The sequence below is a fragment of the Corvus moneduloides genome, chromosome 14 (genome assembly GCF_009650955.1).
Source record: "Corvus moneduloides isolate bCorMon1 chromosome 14, bCorMon1.pri, whole genome shotgun sequence".
Taxonomy (NCBI): domain Eukaryota; kingdom Metazoa; phylum Chordata; class Aves; order Passeriformes; family Corvidae; genus Corvus; species Corvus moneduloides.
Genome location: NC_045489.1, coordinates 5,652,455 through 5,680,254, shown reverse-complemented (window position 1 = coordinate 5,680,254; position 27,800 = coordinate 5,652,455). Strand labels below are relative to the sequence as shown.

Sequence of the window (27,800 nt, the reverse complement as noted above, 5' to 3'; positions counted from 1 at the left end):
TTTGGGAATCTGAGAAACGCTTTGGAGGGTTCTTTTTGGGAAACCAGAGAGTTTCCAACCGTTTCCATTTGTGAGACTGCACCGGAGCTTGTTGGAATAAAGTAAAATGCAGATGTAAAATCTGAACGGAGGCCTGGGATGCTGACTTTGGGAGGGGAGCTGTGCCTGGGAAATACCTTGGGAATGCTCAGGGAGAGGGGAGGTGAGAGCCCTGGGGCTTGTGAAAAGCCAAGGGCCTTTAGCGACTATTGCTCTTGATAGGGACTTTTATGGGCTGGAGCTTAACGAGCCCGGCAATTCAGGGGAGGTGTTTGTTCTCCTCTGCCCTTTCAAAGATGCTTTTGATGCCCCAGGTTTTGTTCTCAGAACAATGATGAGCTCGATAACCTGTGGGGCTGCTTTTTGAAGCCTCCTGGATCTTATCTTGGGCTGTGTTTGGTTTTGCTGTGTATTTACAGCTTAAATAACCACCATCGGGTTCCTTCAGCAAGAAAACCCCATCCTGGTCGGAGCAGCCCTGGCTGTTGGATGCAGTAACGCACAGAAGGTGTTTGGTCCCTAATTGGTCTTTGAATTCCCTTTTTTATGAAGTGGAAATAACAGGAAAACGCCGCTGGTGATGAGCTGGGATTCTGGTTTCTAACCCCGAATTCCAATTTCTGGGTGGGGATGTTGATCTGTTAAAGAGTTTTTAAGGCAGCAGCAATTTTTTGCTGAATAAGAGGTCGCTACATAAAATTTTTGCCTCTTGGCAAAGCTCGTGTTACAAATGTTGCTGTATGTTTAAAGTGTTAATTTATGTGGCATATTGGGTTGGATTTAAAGGTCCCTGAAGACCTTTGAATCTCAGTAGCTAATGAGGCTTGCAGAGGAGAGCTTGAGAGAGGAAAAACTTACTGGCAGTGAGTAATGCTGGAGAAAGAGCTCCAGGATTGAGCAAGTTTAGCAGAAAAAAATTAGGAATTATCGCATCGGCCTTTGAGGTGTTTGATTATTTCCAGCCATAGATCTCCCTGCAGCCCTGGCCTGCAGTCCCCTGTTCCTGGGGGAAGGGTTCTCCGTGCTGAAACGCCTCAGGAGGAGTTTTCCCAAGTCTTAGACTGCATCCGAGGGGACACATCTCCTTGGGATGAGCTGAGATCCGTGAGCAGCCATCTCGCGTCTCCTGCTCTATCCCTGATGGGAAGGATTTGGCATTTAGGCTCCAATCTCTCAGCCTGGCTAGACCAGCCTTGCAAAGATGTTTAAACTTGTCCCTTTTCTTGCAGCTGGCCTTGCTGAACTTCTTTCACCCCGAGGAGAAGCTGCACGTTGGAGAAGAGGGGAGACGCGTCCGTCGGAATAAAAGGAGTAAAGGCAGCGAAGGGCCCGACGGTGAGTCCTGCTCAGCTTCTCCCTGATTTTGGTTCCCTCCCAGATGCGGAATTCCAGGAGTTCTGATGTCTGCAACTCTAGGGCTTGTGTGAATGAATGCTGTTTAGGAGTTCCATCCTTGACTCCTCAAACTGTGATCATTTAAGGCTTTAATTTGTACTTGTTTGCCTTTATTTGTTGTCCTGCACACCCAGCTTTGCTTAAAATCATCAAGGAGCTTTTCACAATCCAACAAACGGCTGGGAACATCTGCATCCCAAACTGGTGACTGCTCTAAGGGGGTTTTGCGTTGCTGTGTAGTCTCAGGTGGGGTCAAAGCCCGTGTGAAGGGAAGGCAAAGTTGTACAAAGCTTGGATTAAAAGAGCAGAAAGGTTCCTGATTTCTTTGTGAGGAATTTGATTTCCAGTCCTGGCTTTCCATCATTGTCATGACACAAAGACAGGAGCATGAACTCCTGGAAGAGCTCCTGTGCTTCCCTACTGCAGGAAAGCACAGATCCCCTTTTACAGGAGAGGAGAAAGGACTGGATGCCAGGGAAAGCAGGACAGAACTGATGGAGCCATGGTCTGTGTGCAGCTAAGCCCGAGTGCTGACTCCGTTATCATTCTAGTTTTCCAGCCCAGCTCCGTGAGTTTCCCATCTCCCCTGAAACCTTCGCAGTTTCACAGTGGAGAAGCATTTCCCTGTGGCTCTGCTCCAAGAAAGAGCTTGGTGAAACTCCCTGGATTCCTCTTCCCTGGAATGCTGACAAGTCTGATGCATTTGGTACAGACTCCCTGAGTGATTCCAGCCCAGTGTGGGCCATCAATTTTGGAGCCGGTGTCTCTCTGGTGCTCAGATGGCTCAGGCAGCGTCCCAGTCCTTTTCCCAGTCTCCTTGAAATCTATCCCAGTGTCTTCACAAGTCACTTGTGTAGTAGCAAGTTCCCACTGGAGGCGAGCAGTGTCGACGGAGCGCTGCCGGCAGATGTTGGGAGGGATTAACTTCATCCCTCAGGCTGCCTCTGCCTTGCCAGATGTGCAGAGAGCTGCTGAGGAGAGAAAGAGTAGCTCAAGGTTGGTGTCTAACGAGGGTTTTGCTCATCACCCTTGTGCCCATTGTTGGCCTTTCATGCCTGGCAGTCCTTTCCCGGATTTCCTTGCTGTTCCCTGGATGCTCAGAGTTGAGCCACTCCAGAAATGCAGAGCACTTCCACCACTTATCCAGTCCCAGGAAGGGAATGGAGCTGGGGAAGGGGCTGGAGCCTGAGGAGCGGCTGAGGGAGCTGGGAAAGGGGCTCAGCCTGGAGCAAAGGAGGCTCAGGGGGGACCTTGTGGCTCTGCACAACTCCCTGACAGGAGGGGGCAGCCGGGGGGGTCGGACTCTGCTCCCAGGGAACAGGGACAGGGGGAGAGGGAACGGCCTCAGGCTGCACCACGGGAAGCTCAGGTTGGATATCAGGAGGAATTTCTTCATGGAAAGGGTGGCCAGGAACTGGAAGGGGCTGCCCAGGGAGGTTTGGAGTGCCCATCCCGGGGGGTGTCCAAGGAATGCCTTTTCCAACCTCACTGATCCTGTGACTCTTACCTGTGTCTTTTTGAAAATCAGGGATTTTGACCCCACAGGTGATGGAGATGGGGAAAACTGCCAGAGTGACAGGTTGTGTCCCTCTGGCTTTGGCAAGTGGTTGCCCTGTGTTTGCCCATGGTGGTTCTAGAGCTGCATTTAACAAGTGGGAGCTGTCAGGGCGGGGCTTGACCTTGTAACAACCATAAAATCGAGAAGCAAACAGAGCCACGGCCTTGGGGAACTCAGGCTGTTTGTTTTAGACCTGCGTGAAGGAATCTTGCTGTCAGAGCAGGGCAATGAATCATTAAACTAATAAATAAAATCATGTCATGGTCCTGATAACACCATTTTCTTCGTGAGTTTTGCAAAGGGAAAGTTGATCAAATCTTTGATCTCCAAAGAGCCTCCCAAAGATAAAAGTGGCTGAACTATAAATTCCCAGAAGGAAGGAGATGTGCTTTCCACTTGAGGCCTTGCTAATATTTGTCTGGAATTAATTTTATGAACTTTCAAGTGCTTTTACACATGCAGGGAAAGACCAAAGTGATCCGAGCATGGAGGCTGGGATTGGAGGGAGGCTGCTCCGACCCTTCCCAGCTCTTCCAGTCCTGCTCATCCTGGTACCAACGAGGGGCTGGCTTTGATGATTTATAAACATCAGGGAGAACATGGTTCCTTTCCCAAAAGCTTTTTCTTTTTGGAGGATTTGCTTTCAAGCCTTTTTGCTGTGCAAGAGGCAGGTTTGGGACAGGGCAGAGCTGGTTCCGTGCAGCCAGGGGAGGGTGATGGCCCTGGCTGTGCCCAGAGCACGGAGCCACAGGGATGGAACATGGGAGCAGCAAAGCTGCTTTGGTGCCTCGTTGTTAAAAAATGCAAGGAAAATTGTGTGCAAAGCCATCAGCTGGATCCTGTCACTCCCCACATGACTCTGGAATTTCAGGGGCTCCTCCTTGGAGGACTCTAGTTTCAGCCCTTTGACCCCTGATATGTTTTATGGTTGACTTTGCTTAATTTTGGGTTGTGGCTCTGCACCCATGGTGCCCTGGGGCCACTTAAAGCAGCCGAGGTTGTGTCCTGGCCCAGGTCCCTCTCCTCATCCCTGCAGCCCTGGGGCATCCCAGGGGATCACTGGGGGCTGGTGCCTATCTCAGTCCTGGGATCATCATCTTGAAGCCACTTTCCAGTCCATGTCACCAAACCTGACTTCTGCACAGCTTTAAAACCTGCCACCAATTTTTCCAGCTTCTCAAGGCCCAGGATTATCCTTTTCCACTCTATTTTTCCTGCCTCTTTTCTCCTCAGTGTTCCCATCTCCACCTGCCACTTCATTTCCATTAATTCCCTAAAACCTGCCCCTCTCCAATGCCTCTTCCCTATTTTCTCCTTTCCCCCTCCTTCCCTTTTGCCCTGGTGTATTTATGCCGCCGTGGAACCGCCACTGCTCCCAGATGAGCAAATCATTCTGGAGCTGCTAATTAGCAACAGTTGTGCTAAAAGGAACCATCAAGGATGTTAAATTAGTCCACTTTTAAATAAACTGGGTATGAAATGTTAGATCTCTATTCCCAGAGTGCCAGTAAAAATGCTGCTGGCTCTTTGCTAACAAAGCCAAAATCTGGGAGTAGCATGGTTGTAACTCCAGAGACAATTCCGTGCTCTGGAGGTTAGAAATAATGACAGAGCATTTACAAAGCAGATGTCAGTAGGACTCTTTAAAAAACATTGTTTTAAACAAATAAAATAGTTTCTTTTTCTCCTACTTTCATCTCTGTTCCCAGTTAGATCCCTGCCGGGCTGCGTTCCTGATTTCTGGGGTTTTTTCGCATTTTGGGTTTGGGGTTGTTGGTTTGTTGGTTTGGTTTTTTTTTTTCCTTCCTAGATTTTTTTCATATTGAGCTTGGTGAGAAACATCAGGGGTTGTTCTCCAGGCTTTGATTGGGAGCATGGCAGCTGGGAAGAGGCTGAGCAGATGGCTGGCCTTAAGCTGACAACAATTTGGTTCCTACTACTTTGGCAGTTCTTCCTGCCGAGGAAAGTCCTGGAGGAGAACTCCAGCGCTGCAAATGGCTTTGGCTGGAAAGGAAAATGAAATGCTGGGGAATTGAAAGCTCTTCCCCATCCCTGCTCCTACCTGGAGCTTTGGAACTGATGCTCCAGCTACGTGGGTCCAGTTTCACCCTCTTAGGACTTGCTCAGTGGTTTTAGGGTGATTTCAGTGTAGTTTTAAGATGGTTTTAGGGTGGGTTTAGAATGGTTTTACAGTGGTTTTAGGGTAGATTTTGGATGGTTTCTGGATGGTTTAGCAGGTAGGTCATACCAGAGCCTGGCTTTTGGAGTGGTTTTAGGGTGGTTTTAGGGTAGATTTTGGATGTTTTCTGGGTGATTTAGCAGGTAGCTGATGCCAGCCTGGCTTTCAGGGTGGGTTTAGGAGGATTTTGGATGTTTCTGGGATGGTGTAGCCAGTGGCTACAGGGCCGCCAGCCTGGCTGGGGGTGCCTGGCTCCCCCTGGACAGCCCCCAGTCCCACAGGTGCCCTGTCCCAGCCATCCCCCTTTCCCGACCCGGCAGCACTGACGATGCAATAGGACTTTTTTTTCCGTGGTTTTTTTTTTAATATCCAGCTCACAATAGCAACTTTTCCTGCCGGCTTCCTCTCCTGTGGAAAGGGCAGGTTCGTCCCTCTGCCTCCAGAACAATGGGTGCCTTTGTGTTGGCCCCGTGCAATTCCCAAAGCCCCGGCATTCCCAGAAACACAGATGGATGCAGGGCGATAGAGCCTTATTGTGCTCTGAAACCATGGTGATGAGCACGCAGTAAATACTGGACATTTCCTGGATCCTGGAGCACGGGAGACACTCCCAGAAGGAAAGGCTCACCACAAAGTGCTTGTTCTTACTGATTTCCCCCAGAATTTCTCAGTGATTTCCCCCTGAATGGGAGAAATTGGGAATAATGTGATGTCTTAATCTTTGGGGATAAATTCATCCCTTTCCTGGGATGTTGCTGTCAGTATTTGTTATTACTGTGATGAAATTAAGGCTGCATCTTATTTACATATCCCTATCTCTGTATTATTCCCAGGCTTATGATAACAGGGATCTGTTTAAAGTCTTGCCCCTAAAAACCCAGAGTGTTGTTTAGGTGTCAGTTCCAGCCCTGGCACAGGTTGCTCAGAAAAACTGTGGATGCTCTTGGAGGTGTCCAAGGCCAGGCTGGATGGAGCTTGGAGCACCCTGGGATAGTGGAAGGTGTCCCTGCCCATGGCAGGGAGCAGAATGGGATGAGCTTTAACGTCCCTTCCAACCAAACCACTTTATGATTCCATGATTCTCTAACTGCTGGAGCCCAGAATTCCTCACTGAGCTCTGCTATGTTGCTGTCCCAGTTGGATGTTAAATAGGAAAAGCTGGGAGAGGCACAAGCCCAGTTGTGTGGTGTCCAGGGTGAGGAATTGTCCCAGCTCACAGTGGAATAATGGTCGGTGTGTCCTGACCCATCCACAACCTCCCTTTGCCCCCTGGCTTCTGAGCAGCCCTTCCAGTTGGGGTCTGGATTGTTCCAGAAGGAACTCTGCTTCATTATTCGGATGTTTACAAAGCTGTGATGAGGTGCTGCTGATCTGGTCCATCCCTGGCACTGCTCTGGGCGTGTTTGTCCTTCCCTGGCTGGGATGAGGCCGTGGGGTGGCCACTGGGAGATTTGGAGTTGCTGAGGATGAGAAGGAATTCTCTGGTCATTGTCACCTCGGTGGCACTTTCAGACACTTGCCCTGACTGCACTTGTGGGTGGATTCTGAGCTCCCAGGGGCTGTGCTTAAACTTGACCAGAGCTCAGCTCCTTTTCCAGCTGTGCTTTGAGCAGCGAGCGACATTATTGGAAGTGACTGGTGATTCCGTCTGAATTCCACTCCTGAGACCCCGGGGCTTTTCGGAACGCCCCGGGTCAAACACTGAGCTTCAGGAATCTCACAGAGTTCCTTGTGTTACAAAACAGGGCAGCACTAATGAGAGGAGAACAGATGTTCCAGAGGGGCAGGAATGTGGCTGCAGCTGAGCCCTGAGTGCAGCTGAACTGCACCGAGCGCTGGAAATGCCGGACTCCTCTGGAAGCTGCTGCTCCCTTCCCGCAGCGTGAGAGGCTCCATTGTCTCCCTGCTGGAGGATTTGCAGCTGAGCTTTGATTTCGATGAAAAAGCCCTCAGCCAGGGAGGTTCTGCAGGCTCAACACGTGCTTCAGGCCTGTCTGGTCACTCCAAGTGGAGGAACTGGTGCAGAGCTGGATCAGATCCACCTTCCCCACCTGAGGCCCCCCTCAGGTCCTGCCCCAGCAACCACAGGGATCCTTCTTCTGCAGATTTTGGGATGAGTAAGCTTGTTTTTCTGGCTGGGGGTCATGGCAGGGCTGAGGGGATCTCATAATCCATACATGTATCTCCAAGGGGTGTCAGAGGATGGTGCCAGGCTCCAGGACAAGGGGCAATGGCCATAAACTACAACACAAGAAGTTCCACCTCAACACAAGGAAGAACTTCTTTCCATGAGAGTGGCAGAGCTCTGCAACAGCTTCCCAGGGAAAGTGTGGAGTCCACCTCTCTGAGACATCCCAAACCCGTATGAACATGTTCTTGCGTCAGCTGCTCCAAGGAGTGACCCTGCCTTGGACTGGATGATCTCCAGAGGTCCCTTCCAGCTATCCTGGGATTCTGTGAACAGCCAAACCTGGAGCTGCTGCTGTGGTGGTGGCAGCTGTGATTGTCCTCACTGTGCCCTCTCCGGCCACTCACCGGAGCCCTCTCGGCTGTCACAGAGCAGCTGCACCAGCCCAAAGACAGGCGCAGAGCTGCAGAGCTCCGGTGAGGAATTCTTTAGGGAAAAAGCTGTGAATGAGGCTGAGGTTGAATGTTTTCATGAGGGCTTTGTTGGCTGTGGAGACATTGTTGGAGTTGTATCTGATCCCACTAATTCCAGCAGGATTTGGGGAAGTGGTTAAATGGAGAAATGCAAGGGTTGGCTGAGCCAGGCAGCATTCCCTGTGTCCCAGCTGCTGCAGGGATTTCATTTGGGCTTCCCAAGAGCAGTAGAGTCTCTCCTGGGTTTCCTTGTTTCCCACTTTTTTCCCTTCTTTTTACCGCTTACCAAATTCATCCAAATCCTCCCACAAGTGGTGGGATCTCTCTTGGATTTCCTTCTTTTTTCCCCTTCTTCCCCCTTTTTTCCCCCTCCCCTTTCCCCGTTTTTAGGTTCATCCCACTGTAAGATGTGTGGATGCACATGGGTAGATCCTTGGATACAGATCCCACATTTTTCTGTGTAATGAAACCATCAGTTCTCAGGCAGCTGCTCAATGCCATGGAGGTTTTCCGTCCAATTAGGCAGGATTATGGATGGGAGGAGGAAAAACATATCAAGTTCTGCAGGGGTGGGACAGTGAGAGAGAGAGGTTTCCTCCCACCTGCCCTCGATTCCTTATGGATAACCACGGGAAGAGCTCGTTTCAAACATCCAGCAAACAATTCGGGAGAGCCTCTCGTACTCCCGCTTCAAACCTTGCTGCTGCCCCACTTGGGAATCGTTTCTGCTGGAATTCATGACATATGTTCGTTGTTTATCTTAGTGGGATGTGACTGAAAATGTCAGAGTGTTTTGTGTTAGGCAACAACCGAATAAAACAAACAAAATAAAAACACAGCTGTAACGCTACGCTTCAAATTGTTGGATTTAAATATGTGGGATTGATAGAGGAAGCAAGAGGGTGCAGTGGTGGATAGAAAATCAGCCTGGTGACTCCAGCCAGCAGCCAAAAAAAGCCTTGGGATCCTCAAATTAGAACTGGGAGTGTTGTCTGTCAGCTCTGCACTTGGAATCCAACCGAAATGCCTGAAGGGAAACAAAAGGCACATCGCATCCTCCTTCCAGAGCCAGCCAGAGGGTGGAAAATGAAATATGATGGCCACAGGTTCTGGTGTGAACCCCAGGAACTTGGCTGGGACTGATGATGTGGGAGCGGAGCTGAGGAGGGTGGAGATTTCTGTTTGATTGGCCTTTTGTGTTTTTGAGGAGGCAGTGCAAGAGGATTTTGCCAGCAACAGTGGCTCTGGAGTTAATTGGGAGCAGGATTTTGTCTTTGCTCGTGACCACATTTGTGCTGTGGTGTTCTTGCACCTACTCAGAGACCGGAGCTGGTTTTTTAGAGCCTTCTGGTACCAGCAGCCTGTCCTGGTGCCTTGCCACTGATCCCAAGGTGGATCTGGACAGGATGGAGGAGGTAAATCACCTTGGTTGTTCCTTGTGTCCTGTAAAGCCTTGGAAATTCCCCTTGCAGTGAGCAGGGACACGTCTGCCTTGCTCAAGGAAGTGAGGAGGGATTTTCAGCAGAGAAAGTCTGGCTTTGGAGAGCAGAGGTGAGGTTGTAGGGTGGAGAGAACCCCAGGAGGTGACTGAATCCAGCCTCTCCTCCTAAATGGGACCAGCATCGTGGCAGAGATGACAACAGTGGAGCTGACAGACTGCTAAAGGACGGGTGCTGTTCCATCCTGCTTCTCCTACAACCCTACACCTTTAGTTTTCCTCATGCTAAAAAGCCCTTAGGAAGGAGACACACAGGGCTGGTGGGGCTCTACCTCACCTCCCTTTGGACAGCCCTTTGAGCCCCATCATCCTTCTGAAGGTGGAAAAACCTGTGGAATGCATGAACACAACTCATTCATCCTGCTCCTTTTGTCCTTTCCAGCTGGGGGTTGCTCCCCATGTCCCGTTTACCTGGAGCAAAAATCAGGTTGTTGAGTGGTTGTCCTTTAGGTCTGTGTCCTGTTCACACTTCAGTTCTGATCGTCTGATCAGATTTTTTTCCTTTGAATATGATTAAAGATCAGGATGAACTAGATCACAACCTACTGCCACTGTTGGCATTATCTGTAAATTTGAATTTAACTGTCCTTAGGAGCTTCACCAAATTATTCCCTGAGGAGTCCTGGGTTTTGTCAAACTGAGCAAAAATCTCTGAGTACTGGCAGGAGAAAAAAAACTTTCTCAACAGCAAAAAAAAAAACCTGTTCCTGATGAGAGCTTACGTGGTCTGAAGCTGTTTGAGAAGAGAGATTGCGGCTCTCTGGCATCTCGTGTCGCTCCAGGGATTCCAGGGATGAGCTGTGACTTCTCTCCGTTTGTTTTCAGCCCGATGAGCTTGAACTGGGGGCTGGTGTTTGGGATCAGAGGAATGGGGAGGGAGCAGGCTACTGATCCATGGAGCTCCTGGAGCAGCATCTGCTCATCTGGATGACACATGGATGGAGGTTTGTCCTTTGGTGGAATGTGAGGAGAGGAGCAGGGAGGCAGCAAAGGCCACTCTCATCCCTAAGCCACCACATGAGAGATGATTCCCAGCCCTTCTCACACCCTGTGGCCAAGCAGCCCCAGGAGTGACCTCGCTGCAGGACACTTCCCCTGGAGACACATGAAAAGTCCATCAAAGAGATGAAGAATTGCCTCAAAAATTGGATGGAGCCAAGGGAGTGCCTCAGAAGAGTCCAAAATGAGCTGCAAACTCCTTGATCTCCTGGGCTGGCGGAGACTGGTTTTGGGCTGGGGCAGTTCAGTCCAGCTGGGGGGTCACAAGTGTCACTGGCCCCGAGCCATTTCTGGGGACTCAGCAGCCTCTCACTGTACAAAGGGATGGGCTGACATGAAGCAAAGGCTCCTAAAATTCAGGGCTTGTGTTGTGCAGGTGGAGCAGGCTGGGATGGTCCTCTGGGAATGGCATGGGACCAAGATCCCACTGGATGAAGGACAGGGAGGGATCGCTGCTTTGTGGGGTGCTGTTGTGGACCATCTCAATTTAATGTGTCACCAGGCAAAGACCATTAAGGGTGGCTGTGTTCCTGTGTGAATTTTGAGGAGTTTTAAAACAAGATTGAAACAAAAGCAGGGTGAGAAGGAAAAGTGGTGGCTGAGGAGAGCTGGAGTGCCCTGGGCTCTGCCCTATGGACTCACACATCCCACAGTGGTGTTTCATCCTTCCCCTACTTTGTGCCATGAATTCCCTCCCCATTCCCTTACAAAACATTTTTCCGCATATTCAGATTTTTTGAAATTACTTCTAGTTCACACCCCTGACTTGGGTTCCTGTAAGTGTGGGCAGCACCTTTCCTCCACTCTCAGCAGAAGATTCCCCTTCCGCATCAAAAAACCACCCTGGGAAGACACACCAGAATTCCGTGGTAGCACAGGATGTGATTTACATCTGGGATGTTTCCTTAGATTCATCATTTATCCTATTTTCTAAATATTCTGGAGTTATAATCCCAAAGCTGCTCTTCAAGCCCCGTTGCTTTCTGTCTGGAGTTGGTGAAGAAGCACTTTCTTTTCAGGAAAAAGGGAGAAAATTCCTTGTTTCAGTGTTTGTATCACTGACTGATAGTTCAGTAGGGTCCAAGAAGCTTTCATCTGGATAGACCAAATTTCCTGAAAATGTTGAAAACATATTGGTTCCAAACCTCCCCCGAAAGCACATGTTCTAGATTAGACATGTGTTGGGAGCTAACATCCCTCTTTCCCCAATCCACTGGAATCTGGCATTAATAACCCCACACTTAAAAATATTTGAAAAGCTTTGCATTTCTCCTACCCATGGGAATGAAGTGAATGTCACTGCACCAGTGCTGGAAAGGCAACAGCCGAGTTCTGGAGGTTTCTTGTTCGCTGGGAAAACTGACATCCTGGATGGCAGGAGGTTCATCATCGCCTGGAATCTCAAAGAACACCTGAGCTGCTCTTTCCACCTTCAATATTGGTCAAATAGGGATAGAGGGGTTGGTTCATGGGTAGGACTTATCCCTGAGTCCTTGAGGTTGGAAAAGCCCTACAAGATCATCCAGTCCAAGCTGTGACTGATGCCATCTTGTCACCAGCCCGGAGCACCGAGTGCTACATCCAGGCCTTCCTTGGACACCTCCAGGAATGGGCATTCCACCACTTCCAGTGTTTGAAAGGACCTACAAGGCAGCCAGAGAGGGACTCCTTGTTAGGAACTGTAGTGACAGGACAAGGAGAAACAGGTGCAAACTGGAAGAGGGGACATAGGTTGGACATATGGAAGGAATTCTTCCCTGTGAGGGTGGTGAGGGGCTGGAATAGATTTCCCAGTGAAGCTGTGGCTGCCCTATCCTAGGAAGTGTCCAGGGCCAGGTTGGACAGGGCTTGGAGCCGCCTGGGCTAGTGGGAGGTGTCTCTGCCCATGGCAGGGGGTGGAAAGGGAGGGGCTTTAAGGTCCCTTCCAACCCAAACCATTCCATGATTTTGTGACTTAATGATTTAATGTTTATTTTCTGAAGGAGTCAGAAGTGATGTGGTGTTTCTGGATGATGCCGACATCTCGTTAACCATCAGGATTTTGTCTCTGATCTGTAACCTGGGATGAGGATAATTCCTCAGTACCTGCATCCTCTCATCTCCCAGGGCAGAATGGAGATAGAAACACAGAGGTGCCTCAGTTGAATTATCTGATCTTAACGTCCCCAAACCAGAGTCACACTTAGGTAAGAAGATTGAGGATATTCCACAGTAACTTAGTGCTAGCAAATAGGAGAAGGATCAGTAATTCCCAGTGCATGCTGAAAACAGGTTGGCACGATCTCCAAAGGATGGATGGATGGATGGAAGGATGGAAGGATGGATGGATGGATGGATGGATGGATGGACGGATGGATGGATGCATACCCAAAACTGGTGGCTGCTGCCATGTACCTTTCCCAAACTGGATAAACACCTTGAAGACATCACTTAATGTTCTGTCCAGAATCAAATGATGTTGCTAGAACATGGTTGTGGCACTCCATGGCTTTGTCCTGCTCTTGGCAGCTGGGAGTTCTAGCACATTCAATACCTCCTTAGGTGTATCCTTTGTTTGACGCATTCCTATAATGGTCAACCTTTTATAGGTTTGATATAAAATCAGCGTAATTACAAAGATCTGTTCCCGTCCATAAAACCAGTTGGAACTGTTTGGCAGGAATTTAAACTATTTCTTGTTAATCCACACACAGAGCTAATAAGGGAAGGCAGGGGTTTTTTAATATCCTATTTATATCAGCAGATGTCCTAAAGAAGTTTGGGGTATTTCTGTATTTATAGTAAATCATAGCAGTGTGTAGCGTGCAGAAAGAGAGATTGGAGGGGGGGCAAAGTCAACTCTATTAATCTTGCTAAGAGCAAACATGTCACATGTAATATCCTTGAGTTGCATCACCATCTGGGATTTTTCTGAAGGCCTTGGAAGTGATCCAGCAGATGGTAGGGCTGCAGGAGCTGGGGCTGGAACCTGCTCCCTGAAGCATGGGGAGATGTCTTCTGCTGCTGGCTGGGCCACAGCTGGGGGTTTGCACACCAAAAACGCATCTCTTGCAAATATTTTCCTCAGCTTCAAGTGAGATGTTTGCATCTGAACCCAAAGTGCTTCTGCCAGAAGGGACTTGGAATTCCTTGGAGTGGCTTGGAGTTGTTCGGAGCATTCCACTTGTGGTGGCTCTGTTTGGGTTGAGGGTCTTTTGTCATCATATAGAGACATCTTTCCTGCTTGTACCTTTCCCTCCAAGTTTACCACTCTTGCTGGCTTGACATTCCCTCCTTTTCTGATGTCCTTCCCTTTTATTTTCCCAGCAGCTGTGGAAAATCAGCTTTTGGAGGAGTCAAGCTCTGGAGCGCTGCTCACAGCCGGGGTGTCCAGAGCCCAGCATGCAGCATTCCTGCTCCCACTTTTCCTGGGGGAATCCCGTCCTCTCATGAGGGATTCAGCTGGCCCGAGTTACTGCAGCAGAGTCAGGGGCTTTTCCTACAGGAAATCCAGGGAAAGGGAATATCAATGGTAGGAGTAGATCAGATATCTGGAATGTTTCAAGTGGCAGCTTCACTAGCGATGGTTTCGGTGGTTAGGCAAAAATAATCCCAAAACCAACATTCCAAAGGGACTGATGGACTTTGGTGAGACTTTCCAGCTGTGACCTGTGACACAGGAGGGCTCACTCTGAGCCAGAAGATCCCCTCGAGACCTGTGCTCCTCCTTGGGAGCCTTCTCATTCCCAACTCAGTGGTCTCGGGGAGCAATTTGGATGTGCCAGCACTGTCCTTGAAGCCCTGCAGGTCTTCTCATTCTTTAGCCTTTCCCAGTGGTGCTCTCCCCCCTTTCCCAGTGTTGATGGCCACCAAGGCGAGCTCACTTGCCACTTCTTGCCCTTCCCAGGAGCCTTTGTGTGGAATTCTTCTCATTTCAATTCATCTTTCTGTATCAGATGATCAGGATTGACTTCACTGCTCCTAGGATTTCGTCACTCCTTCACCGAGTGGCAGCAGGATTTCCCCATGTTTTCCAGAGCTATTTCCATTTAAGGGTTGTGTTTCTGCCTTGCCTGGCTGGGGAGCAGCAGCTGAGCATGTGCAGGTGTCCTCCAGCATCCACCAGAACACTTTTATTATTTCCCATGTATATATATTTTATAGGACTGTATATTTTGTATGACTGAATCTCATTCCATGCTTATTATCCTTCAAAGCCATCCAGCCTGTCCTGTTCTCCCAATCCTTTTCTGTATTAACAGTTCCAGCCAACCTCCCTCACCCTAAACCAAGGGGTGAACAGAGCTGACAGCTCCTTCAAGGAGGGATCAGAGTTTAAACATAAATTTAATTCCAGTTGAAAGATGGGAAAAGTAGAAGGGGATGGACTTCCCAAGGTCTGGGCCTGGTTTGACCTCAAAGGAGAGCAGACAGCATGTGGAAAGGGGGTGGGAGAGGTGGGGTTAGTGGGAAGAAGGACAGAAATCGGGAAGAATAACTGTGCTTGGGTGTCTGTCGCATTCAATCCCAGCAGACAGGACCATCTGGATCTCTAGGACATTCCTGATGGATATGGAAAGGCATGCATGAGGAGCAGAAAGGTGCACTCAAGGTTATTCTTGTAAAGAAGGGCAAAGAGGTGCCAGGGAACAGCTGAGAGGTTGGGTTGCTCTCGGATCCCATCAGGACTGGAATAAATCCTCAACTGCAGCATGGCCAAAGTCCCTGAAATCAGGGATGGGAGACATGGATCAGTCAGGAATTCTTCAAGTCAAACCAGTTTCCTTCTCCATGAAGGTGGCAGGTCTGCAGACTCTGGAGCAGCAGAAGATAGTCTGTAATTTGGTTTTTTATACGCCTGTACAGTGGAGGAACACGGTGGATACACCTGTGATCCACATCTTGGAGCGGAAAAAACAGAGTTTTCTCTGAGACTATCCTTGGAATCAAGGCCTGCATGAAACTACAGTAAATAAACGTGGGTTGGATAACAGGCTTTGAGTCTTGAAGCCTTTCCACTGGAGGAATGGGATGGGGAGGTGGGATTGGCACTGTGGGAGAAGGGTCTGGGAAAGACTCAGGTTTGCTTAACTTGTAGGTGTTTAACCATCAGTTAAGAGGTAACCAGTGGGTCAGATATATCATGGAATCCCAGGCTGGATTGGGTGGGAAGGACCTTAAAGCTCACCTTGTTCCCCTGCCACGGCCAGGGACACCTTCCCCTATGCCAGGTTGCTCCAAGCCCCATCCAACCTGGCTATTTGGACACTTCCAGGGATGGGGCATCCATGATATTATAATGATATTATCTGTGTGTTCAACCACTGCATTTAACAAGTGTAAATATTTTGAAAAGTGTTTTAAAATATTTTAACAAGTTTAATGTTTAAATATTGGGTTGTGGCCTCTGAAAACCCTGGCAGAAAGGATTTTTTAATTACCATTTTTCTCCTCTGCACGTCAATGTTGGGACAACATCCATCAAGCCAAGTTTTCAAGCCTTGTGCCTCAGCACCTTTAGTTCCGAGAGGAATACTGATCTGAAATTTTGGTGGCCCTCAGCTTAGACTCAGTAATTTATTACCATTTTAGCCTAAATGGAGCAGTAGCTCATGAACTTCCCATTTTGAGCAAAACCAAGGGAAATTCTGCTGTATCAGAAGCTTCAGCTCCGCACTCCAATTAAACGATCCCCCCCTGCTCTCGGGAGGCGAACAGATGCAAACCCCAGAGAGACTCAGAAGCTCCCAAGCTTAATAAGCCTGGCTTTTTTCCCCCCTCGTGTCAGGAATATTTTTGTGTCTGTCGAAAGCTCCACTTGCAGATCCATAACATCTCTCTCTGCCGTGCCTGGAACAGATGCGTGTGTTGTAATATAGACTGCGAACATTGACATCCCATGTGGTTCTCATTCCTCCCAGTCATCTTTGAAGCTAATTGGATCCAGCCAGCCCAAATGTGTCTGGCTGGCCGCAGCTATTTGTACTTTCACTCTGGTTCTGGTGCTAATGGTGGGATCTATGGAACATGAAATAAACTCTCGTGACTCCAAGGGCTGCCGAGGCACAGCCGCTCGCGTCTTGCTGGGTTGGGATGGGCTGGGATCTTTAAATGGGATTTTTTTCTTCTTCTAATGTTGTTCACTGGCTGGTGGCTACAGCAAGGACTGGTGGGGCTCAGAAGTGCAGAATCAGGAACCTGCTTGCCCAGCCTAAAAGGTTTTGCAGTCTGGTGTGGCTTCCTAGTGGGATACTGGGATGGCGTCATTAGGAACCCACGTGCTGTCCAACCTGTGAATATTATAAAAAATACTATAAAAATATTATTAAAAATAGTAAATTAGCAGAAATTGTCATTTAGATAAGAGAATCATAGAATGGGCTGGGTTGGGTTGGGTTGGAAGGACCTTAAAGCTCATTCATCCCCATGGACAGGGACACCTTCCACTAACCCAGGTTGCTCCAAGCCCTGACCAGCCTGGCCTTGGACACTTCAAGGGTTGGGGCAGCCACAGCTTCTCTGGGTACCCTGTGCCAGAGCCTCAAAGGCAAGAATTTCTCCCTAAAATTCTAGATAATACCATTTAGAGATAATGTCCTTTATAGATAACACCATCATTTTCCCATGACCCAACAGCACAATGTAGGAAAATCAATATTCCTGTTGGAAAGGGATCAGTAAGGTTGATGGGTAATTTCTCTGGTCCTTTCCTCTAATTATGCATGGGAAAAAGGCTCTTCTGTTGGGAATTTAGCTTTCCCCACCCCCTCAGACTCAAAGCACCCTCATTACCTTCAATTGGTTATAATTTTATCTCAGTTAAAGCTGACTTCAGTCATTGCTGTGCTAAACCCCAGGTTTTAGAGGGATTTCCCTGATGAATAGCGAGGGAGTATTTGGGGATTTTTGCAGTTCATTCCCACTCGTGATGAATTCTTGGGGAAGCAGTGGAACATGTTTCACACTTCAGCCTCTGCTCACAAAGTCCTGTCATTTCTCAACTTCACTGTAAATATTTTCTCTCCATGCTCGGGAGGTTTGGGTTCCCATTGTTTCAAACAGCCAGTTCAGAATAATTCTTTGCTTTTGTGGTTTTTTAGGGTTTTATTCTTATTTTTAAACAACTTGGCTCACAAGGAGTCGGCAGGGGGTTGGATCAGATGATCTTTAAAGGTCTCTTCCAACCCCAACCACTCTGTGAGGCTCTGAAATTTGGGTTACTGCTCTCAGCTGAGGCCATTCCTGTGCTGCTGCATGGGTCACAAGTACCTGCATTGTCCACTTGGAAAACAAAATGGCAGTGGGGATTTTCTCTGATGAAATGATCCCTGAATTTCACTAATTTTCTTTTTTTTCCCCCTTTTATAGGTCCAAGTTCAGTGAAAAACAAGAAAAAGGGTAAGTTTGAGTTTTAACTGAATTTTCCTTTCTGTGCTTTGTGAATTCTCTTTGGCAAACACAAGGGAGAAACCAAAGGCAGCTTCCCTCTCCAGGAAAGGCTGGAATAACACCCATAAGCACCCCTTAAAACTTCCCTAAATACTGAAGGAAGTTAATTATGTTGTACAGAAGTAATCCTGAAGGTTCTCCAATTGAAGAGTTGAGTTGAGTCAGTGCCAAATACCAGGAGTTGTTGCTGTTTGCCAGCCCTGACAAAATTCATCCCAATCCTGCCCACCTGCAGTTTGGATTCTCCTTCAGACCCACCAAACTCAGCGTGGACACACTTTGCATCCCACTTTTCCTTGTGTTACCATTTTATGAGCCCCTTCTGGGTGTTGCTCAGCCCTCAGGGTTTTGTGGACTTGATGCTGTTCCTTAGGCAGTTTGCAAAGGATTGCTGGGATTTGGGTTGTTCAGGCAGCCCTGTTTGGGGGGTTCCTGATGTCATCCTTGTTTCTGTAGGACTGCTGGGAACACTTAGGATCCCACACTTAGGGTCCCACATTTACTACCAGGAGCTTGAGTGAAGCCAAGGATCTGAGCAGCCGAGTTTTCCATGTCCGTGCTACTGTAATAGCACATCAAATGGCTTTAATCCTTGGATGCAAACTCCAGAGCTGCAGCTGAGAGGTGGGAACAGGCCACACTTAGCAACTTCATTTGTATTTGCTCTGAGAAGCAGCGTAAAATTTTACGTTGGAGAAGTTTGTCCTAACAAAGCTCAACCCGCCTTCAATCAGCCCAACAAAAAGCAACTGATGGCTGCAGCCTCCGGAGCAATTCCAGAGGGGCAGGGGGATCTCGTGGAGCTGGATTGCATACAGCTGTATAAAGTAGCTTAATTTTATGGTATTGTCACATTTAATTCTTCTTAGAGTTGCAGTTCATTGTTTGATGAGCGAGGGTTTTGGAGAACTCCCTGCTTCTGCCTGCTCCGAGTTTCGGAGCCTGTGGGTACGGGCACGGGAGACTTGGCAGGCTGGGATTTGGGTGCTGGGACCCTCCTTGGAGACCTGATAAGGGAGCTGTCAGATAATAAATAGAATATTTTTTGTCTTGTGAGGTTTGTCAATGCAGAGAAGTGGTTGAAATGCCTTGAGGGAGGGGAAAGCACAGAAATGTGTCGCTGGGATGAGCAGTTGTGTCACTGCTGAAGCAGCAGCTCCCTGAGTAGCAGAGCAGATTTCAGAGGCAGATGAGTTAAACCAGCTGTGATGTGCATCCCTCTTGGGAAGGGAAGCCTGCAGTGACAGCAGCAGCACTCCCAGCTCCCTGTCTGCAATCCTCCCTTGGGATGGCCTGGATTGGGGGGGTGTCAGTGAGAGGAGTTTGGTGCGATTTAGGGAAAATGGGTGTAGTTCAAGGGGATCATTTCCAAAGCACGCCATCATCCCGAGGAAGAGGAGTACTGGATTAGAGGAAGGCTGGATTGCGGCCAGCTCAGGTTGGAAGTCATGGCTGCTGATCTGGACAGACATATTGCTGTGGACATTTGTCCCCTGAAGCCTTTTCTCACTTCTTGTAGGACACCAGTGTGACTTTACTCACCCCTGCTTGCTTTAACTTCATTTTCTGCACATTTCAATTACGCCCACAGTTGTCCCACCCTAATGTCCTTGTGCCCTTGCTCCTGGCTAGTGGCCATCCAGAGACTCTCACTCCTGTGCTAAAACAGATGGATTTTTCCTGACACTTCTGTCCATTACAAAGATTGATATTAGTAGAGAAACAAGTACATAAATGTACTCAGAAACTATTCCAACAACCATAATTTCATATCCCAACTGCCGCTGTCATCTAAAAACGAGTTTAATTCTGTCCTACTGGGGACCTTGTGGCAGCAATTGAAGCGATTTTGCTCCATTTATGCTCCTTGGCAGAAAAGCTGTTCCAAAGTGGCATTTTAAAAACTACATCAAAAGAACATCATTTTTGTCAGGAACATGGAAAATCAGGAGAGCAGGGACCAGGCTTTCCCTGCAGAGCTTGTTTCATCCCACTCTGTGTATGTAGGAGTCAACTCCTGATGTGGCTGTGCCATTTCTCTTGCTTGGGACACGTGAGGTGTTTGAGGATCATGGTAGGGAAGAAGGTTTTTACCACAGGGCTGGTAAAATACTGGCACAGGTTTTCCAGGGAGACTGTGGCTGCCCCATCCCTGGAGTGTCCAAGGCCAGGTTGGACAGGGGCTTGGAGCAACCTGGGCTAGTGGAAGGTGTCCCTGCCCATGGCAGGGGTGGAGCTGGATGGGCTTTAAGGTCCCTTGCAACCCAATCCCGTCTGGGATTCTATGATTGTAACAGTTCTCCAGTGCTTCCATCCCCTGGATGGGTTCAGTCCTTCCCGAGCCCCTCCCTCCATCCAAAGCCCAAAATACTGAATTATTTTGAGGAACAAGCAGCACAGGGGCTCCTCCAGCAATGCTGGAGTGGAGCTGGAGTTCAGCTCTGAACTGCCCTCTGGAGGGAGACCGAGCCATGGGGATCATCTCTTAATCCTAGTGTGCAACAGGTAGGAAGGATTATCCCGGTTTTCCATCAAAACCCAGCAATCTGAGTAACTGTGGAGTGGTTCATCTGGACTGTAGCACTCCAGCCTGGGCTGGGTGCGTTGGAACGCGCTCTGGGAGCATCCTGGCCGTGTCCAGAGATCATCCCAGATCTGTAGGGATGTGACCAGCTCCAGGGCATGGGATTTGAGGACTGACCCCGTGCTGCGAGCAGTGACCAGAGCTGTGACCAGAGCTGTGGGAAAAGACCCCCTGAGCTTCCATCCCTTGGGAGGCCCTGGAGAGCCCCGGTGCCTCGTTTAAATGTAATTCCCAACGGGAAGGAGCCTGCAGGGTGGTGACCCAGTCCTGCCCTGTTGGCAGCATTGTCCTGGTGGTGTGGAGCTGTGGGACACCCACCCCAGCTGTCCTGAGGCTCCTCCTCATCCCTGCCTGCAGCCAGGAGTGACCCATCCCCAATCCCCCATTTCCTGCAGCTCCACAGGTGATGCCTGTCCTTGTGTTTTCCAGGTAAAAAGGCTGGTCCTCCAGGGCCCAACGGTCCCCAAGGGCCACCAGGGCCTCCCGGGCCGCAGGGTCCCCCCGGCATTCCCGGCATCCCCGGAATTCCAGGCACAACCGTGATGGGACCGCCTGGCCCCCCTGGCCCGCCGGGCCCTCAGGGACCACCCGGAGTGCAGGGCCCCTCAGGTAAGGATCCGTCCGGGCCCTCTGCTCCAGGCTGGGAATGCTGAGCTGGGAATGCCGGAGGTGTCACGGATGCGATGGCACAACGGCCTGGGGCAGGACTCGGGTGTCCTGGGCCATGTGGGACAGGGCTTGGAGCAACCTGTGGAAGGTGTCCCTTGGCACAGGGTGGAACTGGATGGGCTTTAAGGTCCCTTCTAACCCAAACCATCGTGGATTTGTGGGATTCTGGGATTCCATGGCTCTAAATGGCCAGGAGCAGCAGGAGCCCCTCAGCTCTGTGCTGTGCTGCCACAGGCATCTCCTCCTTAATTAGGATTTGGCTCCCAGGGAGGGGGATGCAATGAATGACCTGCAGAGGGAAACTTGGCATCCTGGCAGCCAAGAGGTTTTATTCCCACTGTGGATCAGGGAATGAGTTGTGCAATTTTTCCTTCTAGTAGAAGCCTGTTGAATAATGAAGAATTTTGATGGTTGGACAGATATGCCAGGAATAAAACAGGGAAATGTTGGATGAATCTTTCTCTTCCTTATGTGTTTTTTAGTATTTTTTAATATTTAATATTTCTATTTTATATATTTTAATATTACCTGCACCCCATACCTCTCCTCCTCTTAAAACAGAGGTTTAATGGTTATAATGGGGTAAGAAAAGTGATTTCTATGGGGGCTTCAGGGTTATTTTCGGGTAAAAAAATTTATTTGTTAGGGGGTTTAAGGGTTATTTTGGGGTAAAAGAAGTTTTATTTATGGGATTTTTCACTCAACCTTCCTCTTCAACGATGTGGAATTGCCTTTTGCAGGTGCCACAGACAAGGCCAGCTCCAGAGACATCCAGGTGGGTTGATCTTTCCATGGGAAAACCCAGCTTTGGGGGGGATTTTTGTGGACTGGTGCGATGCTTCCCGCTAATCCTCAATCCCTGTGCTCTCCCTTGCAGCCAGCTGTGGTCCATCTCCAAGGCCAAGGCTCAGCAATCCAAGTGAAGAATGGTAAGGATCTCTTGATAATTGTGGGTACTGGGCAGAGCCCCTCCTGCACCCATAGAATTCCTGGGTCCCAGTCCATCCCATGACACAGCTCCCAGATTTTCCCTGCACCCATGGCCTCGTACCTGGATCCCAATCCATCCCGTGACACAGCTCCAAGATGATCCCTGCCCATCCCTGCCTTCCAATACCCCTGCCCAGACCCCCTGAGAAGAGTCTATTGTGGAGTCTCCATCCCCATTTCCCCTGAGCTCCTGTTATCTCCCAGATTTTTCTTGTTCTGTACATCCCAGTAATTCCATCCCACTAACTCTCCCTTCTCCCTGACCTCCAGGTACACCTTGTGCCTCCCCAGCCCCTCCATGACCAGGCCTTTTTTCCCCCCATTCTATTTTAAGCCCTCAGTGGATCCTTGTCCCATTGCATCCCCACTTGCCCATTTTCCTCCAGTTTCCCAGGAATTTAAGGCAGGGAAGGCACAGTGGTGTGAGGACACGGAGGTGTCCAGCCACCAGCTCTTCCTGGGATCCCCTGAGCACCTCTGCCCCCACCAAGAGCCTGGAATCCCAGATCCGGCCGAGCCACTTCCCATCGCAGGCAGCTAGCTCCTCGCTCTCCTCCTCCTCCTTCCCGGATCCTCATCCAAATTCTCCCCAAGTTCCTGCTCTCCTTGCCAACAGCTGGGGCTCATTCATCACCTCCTGCCTCCCTGCTCTGGCTGTGCTGGAGAGGAGCTGCCTTGTCCCCTCCCCGAGTCCCCACATGCAGCTCCTCAGGAACCGCATCCATCCATCCTTACCCCAATCCCAGACTGGGAGGGACGCGGCTCCCGAGGGTGGGGGCAGCAGGAAGGGGCTGCAGGATCCCTGTCCACGAATTCCTGCCTCACACATGGGATGAGGAGGGCTGGCCACTGCTTCTGTGGGAAGGCAGCTTTCCCTCTCGGCAGGCGTGAGCAGCGGCAGCTGGAATTTCTCATGGACAGGGACGTGTGCTTACAGCTCCCCAAAATTAAAAGGAAACCGCCCGTTCCCAGGAACAATGTGAGGGAAAAGACGCTGTTTGCTTACGTTCAGAAAGCAATTATCCCTTCGTTACTGGGAATGCTGAGGGTTTCCAGAGGGAACGCTGCTCTCTAAGAGCGGGAATGCCCTGTGAGTGTCCTTCCCTGCTGCTCGGGAACAATCCAGAGCTGGGAGCCAGGAATGCTGTCCAGCTGCCAGCCTGGCGAGCTCCAGCTGGGGGCAGGGAGAGGAGAGGCAGATGGAGACTGGGAGGAAGAGAGTGGAATTTGACAAACTGAGGCACCTACAGAGATTGGCTCAGTTTGAGGCTCCCAGCAAAGTCTGTCCCTAGGTCTGTCCTAGTTATCCTGGTGCCAGAGGACTGGGTGGTGGATCCATAAATCCCTGACTGTGTTGAGGGACCCCAGTTAGGGGTTCTGTGTTGTGATATGATGCAATTTCCTTTTTGTTTTTAAAAACCTTAGGAGTTGTAATGGCAAAGGGTTTGTTAAAATTATCCCAATGACAAAGTCAGGAATGGTGAAGTCAAGGAACACCAGAATTAAAATCAATCGTGTGGCCCTAAGCTGCTCTCCGTGTGCCTGGAGAAGTGAAGACTCCAAGGAGCCCCTTCCAGTGCCTCAAGGGGTTCCAAGAGAGCTGGAGAGGGACTTGGGACAAGGGCCTGGAGTGACAGGAGAAGGAGGAATGGCTTTAAGCTGAAAGAGGGTGGATTTAGATGGGATGTTGGGGAGAAATTCCTCCCTGTGAGGGTGGTGAGGCCCTGGCACAGGTTGCCCAGAGAAGCTGTGGCTGCCCCATTCCTGGAAGTGTCCAAGGCCAGGTTGGATGGGGCGTGGAGCACCCTGGAATAGTGGAAGGTGTCACTGCTCCTGGCAGGGGGTGGAACAGGATGATCTTGATGGTCCCTTCCAACCCAACCCATTCCATGGTGGTTCCCTGGTAACCATTCCCATGGACACAGTAGAGAATAGGGATCCAACAAGCTCGGCTGCAGGGTCAGGAGGAGGCAGGTCTGTGTCCAGCCCTGGAATGAGCAGAGCCCAACAGACCTTGCACAAGGGTTTGAGGATGAGAACACGGAAGGTTGGAGGGACAGGCGACCCCACAAGCCGTGGTGTGCTCAGAGCTAGAGAGGAGTCCCTGCTCCCACTCCCTAGCGTGCAATCCTGGGATTCCCTCTCCAATTTCCCTGCTCTCTGTCGTGCTGTGACTGTATTTGTGTTGCTCCTGCGCTGTTCCTCCTGACGGGTACTGAGTGACCGCCGTTTTCTCATACTGAGATCTTTCAGGTGGAGTCCTCAATGACTGGTCTCGCATCACTCTGAACCCCAAGGTGTTTAAGCTGCATGCCCGCAGTGGGGAGCTGGAGGTACTGGTGGACGGCACATACTTCATCTATAGTCAGGTAGAAGTGAGTACGGTCCTAGGCTAACTCCTCCTATTCTTGTGTTCCGGTGGAAGCCTTGCATGAACCACGAGAGGGCTCCAGACAACAACCAAATGCCAACAGCTCGTGCGGAGCTGTAACCGCTTCAGGATGGGTGTGGGGAGGAGTGTCACACCCCTGTCACCGCCGGGACACCACCCGCCAGGGATTAGTCACTGAAAGCACACCCCACAGCCGCCAGTCCCGGGCTTGTCCCCCCAGTTATCTGTGCGGTCATTCCCTGAGCCTTCCGAACCTCCCTGCAGGCAAGGCGCTGAGCTCAGCGCTTTAAAGGACCCGAACGCTGGTCATTTGGGGTTATTTTGGAGCTGTGTCACTCTGGACTCCCAGCCCAGGTGGTTTGGCCAGATTCCAGCCCAGGTGACTCCGTTTGCCTCACCCTGCTCCGTGTAGCTCCACCCCAGCACCGGCTCTGGGATGAAGTGGGCCATGGGTGTCAGGTGCTCTTCTGTGGAACTGGTGACATCTGTCCAGTTGGGATGGGGACAGAAAATACAACTCCACATGGGCCAAAGTATTACTGTTTCCCAAGTGCTTGATGCTGATTGCTGGCCACAGTGTTGGGCCACTGAAGCCTCATCATTTGTGGTCCACCAAGGGAAAAAAAGGGGATTCAGTGTTCAGGCAGCTCCTGTCTCCAAAAGGGCTGGATTTCCTCTCTCAGGAAGAAGCATCTCCCTGAGACTGACTTCTCCTTGGACAGGTCTTCCTCCTGCAGTTCTTTGGGATCAGAGTGTGGGAGAGGGTTAAGTGAGGACAAGTGGAGTTACAGGGCCTTGGAAATCAGGGAGTTCAATCAGTAGAAACGCTGTGAGGTGATTTCCTTCCAAGCTGTGGAGGTTGGGAGAGCCTTTTCCCTGTAGTAGCTCGTGCCTGTGCAAGCACCGAGTCCAGTTACGCAGGAGGCAGCTCCCAGTGCACCTTAGGGCAGTTCTGATGTCACCACTAAAGGAGGCTCCTGGCACCAGGAAGCAGGACTGGCCAGGTAAGTGCAAGAGGCCTTCAGTGGAATGTGTCTGTCTGTGTGTGGGATGAGAAGCTGTTGCAGCACACAGGGAGCCCTGCATCGCTCTGTGCAGGTGCGTCCCTTCCCTGGAGTCAGCAGGATGGTAGCTCAGCCTTAGGCACATGGATTCAGGGGGTTTTGCATGCTTGGGCCAGTCTGAAACGGAATAAAAGAAGTTCCTGGTGAGCTTGGGGCTCTTCCTGCCTCGCACAAGTCGCCTGTGAGTGCAGGTGTTGGGGCTAGGAGGGGCTGCACACACCCCCAGGACGCTGCACTTGCTCCCCACACCCCAATCCCATCCCTGACGCCTTTCTTCTCCCTGCCCCACATCAGGTCTACTACATCAACTTCACTGATTTCGCCAGCTACGAGGTGGTGGTGGACGAGAAGCCCTTTCTGCAATGCACTCGGAGCATCGAGACCGGCAAGACCAACTTCAACACCTGCTACACGGCCGGGGTGTGCCTGCTCAAAGCCAGGCAGAAGATCGCCGTGAAGATGGTGCACGCTGACATCTCCATCAACATGAGCAAGCACACGACTTTCTTTGGGGCCATCCGCCTGGGAGATGCACCGGCATCCTAGAGAGGAACTTGGCGTGGCCAGGGATACCCACGGAACTGCACAGTGCTGCTGTTCATAAAGCGTATCAGTATTTCAGGGGTTCTGTAATCCGGCCATAAAGGAAACTGATCCAGAGCTATTTATTCCTATATGTGAATGCAGGAAGCACAACTGTCCTCTGTGACTCGCGGGGAGACTCGGATCAAACCGAAACGCTGGTGGGGAGAGCGTTGTGAGGAGGAAAGGCTGTTGGGTGTGCCTTGTCTCAGTATTTCAAGTATTACTGCACTGATACTCTGCTCTGTGACCTTCACACGAGGCTTGGTGGGAGAGCTGGGGGCTCTGCTCGGATGTTGCACTGGCGAGAGCATCCCAGGCGGGAGTGGGAGGACACGGACTCCTGTCCCAAAATCCCAGCCAGGCTCCTGCTTGTGCACGCTAACGACAGCCAGGAAGGGGTTGTGGCTTCCTGCCTTCCCAGGGGGAGCTGGAAGGGCCGGGGGCGAGGGGAGCTGGGTGAGACAGGGTCAGTGGTGTTTACATTCATCCTCAGGAGGAGGAGGAGAAGTGCCTCGACCTAGAGCTTGGAAGCAAAAGCAGGAAGTGCGAGAGGAAGAGGAATAACTAGAGCAGGCTTAGCAGATAGCAAACTGCCTCCACATTCCAGAAACCACCAAATCCCAAAGAAAACGCCGATTCCCGGGTCCAGGCCTCTGCTCCTTTCAGCTCCTGCCCTTATCCCAGAGGTAACCTTGCCCCAGCGGGGGCTGCCTGCAAGTACTGCTGCTGTTACAGCAAGTTGAGTTGGGCTGGGGGTATTTTGGTTTTGGTTTTTTGGTTGTTTTTTTGTTTTGTTTTTTTTGGGGGGGGGGGTTTTGTTTTGTTCTTTTTAATTAATATTTTGCAAACCAGAACACATTTCTACAGGCTTCACCGGGCCACGTAGAGCAGCCACAAGTACTTGTGACAACACTCGGAGGAAGTTTGTTATGTTTAAGAATAAAATATTCAAACAGGAAATTTTTTTTTCTGTTTTAATAGCAACTGTCCTGCTTTTAGATGTGGTTTTTAGCCTTCTGCCCCCCACCCCTTTCCTTTTGGCACCCTCCTACCTAAAATAAATGGTGATGGAGACTTTAGCAAAGGAAAAAAAATGGGATTTTAAAATCTGGTCCAGCATGAAGTCACCACTTTTTCTTTTCTCTGAGCCCTGCTGAGTCTAGTCATAACTCGATTTCTGGTGACTAATAGAGGAGCTGGGACACTATTGTTTCTTTTGGCTTCTTGAGCAACGCTGTCCCGTTACCTCCCCTCAGCTGGGGAGACCTAAAGCCATAAGATGCTCTGGAGCTGAGGCAGAGGCACAAATTGCTCTGTTGTGTCAGCCCTTGGCTCACACTTGCTCGGCTTGGTTGGGTTTTGTTTCCCTGTGTTTCTTTCCAGAGCCTGTTTGTGCTTTCAGGAGGGGAGTGAAGTTGCAGCCTGTGTGGAAACGGGACAAGTCCCGAAGTGGCACCTTCAGCCAGAAGCAGGGAAGGTTTTGGGGACCTCAGTGCCTGAAGGGGCTGCAGGAGAGCTGGAGAGAGCTGGAGACTTGGGACAAGGGCCTGGAGTGACAGGACAAGAGGGAATGGCTTCCCACTGCCACAGGGCAGGGTTAGATGGGATATTGGGAAGGAATTCCTCCCTGTGAGGGTGGTGAGGCCCTGGCACAGGGTGCCCAGAGAAGCTGTGGCTGCCTCTGGATCCCTGGAAGTGTCCAAGGCCGGGTTGGATGGAGCTTGGAGCAAACTGGGACAGTGGGAGGTGTCCCTGCCCATGGCAGGGGGTGGAACTGTTTGATCCCTAAGATCCCTTCCAGCCCAGTCCTGTGATTCCA

The 27,800-nt window shown here is 50.2% G+C and overlaps 1 protein-coding gene and 1 long non-coding RNA gene across 3 annotated transcripts in view; one reads left to right on the top strand and one right to left on the bottom strand.

The window, feature by feature from the left end:
* The window catches only part of EDA (ectodysplasin A), a 61,776-nt gene extending 34,835 nt beyond the window's left edge, over nucleotides 1-26,941 (top strand). Inside the window, exons 2-8 of one of the 2 annotated variants that reach the window (XM_032124173.1) lie at nucleotides 1,269-1,374; nucleotides 17,617-17,646; nucleotides 20,711-20,890; nucleotides 21,691-21,725; nucleotides 21,828-21,879; nucleotides 24,185-24,309; nucleotides 25,691-26,941. In XM_032124173.1, coding sequence (XP_031980064.1) covers nucleotides 1,269-1,374; nucleotides 17,617-17,646; nucleotides 20,711-20,890; nucleotides 21,691-21,725; nucleotides 21,828-21,879; nucleotides 24,185-24,309; nucleotides 25,691-25,942 — 780 coding nt within the window. In that variant the 3' untranslated portion in view covers nucleotides 25,943-26,941. Of the gene's footprint in view, nucleotides 1-1,268; nucleotides 1,375-17,616; nucleotides 17,647-20,710; nucleotides 20,891-21,690; nucleotides 21,726-21,827; nucleotides 21,880-24,184; nucleotides 24,316-25,690 lie in introns of both variants that reach the window. The other variant, XM_032124172.1, reaches the window with a different exon arrangement.
* Nucleotides 16,474-19,909, bottom strand: LOC116451049. Its single transcript, XR_004243075.1, has 3 exons — nucleotides 19,811-19,909; nucleotides 17,013-17,015; nucleotides 16,474-16,485 (listed from the first exon to the last, which is right to left on the bottom strand). It is a non-coding gene; the product is annotated as an uncharacterized LOC116451049 (long non-coding RNA).
* Nucleotides 26,942-27,800: the final 859 nt, after the last annotated feature.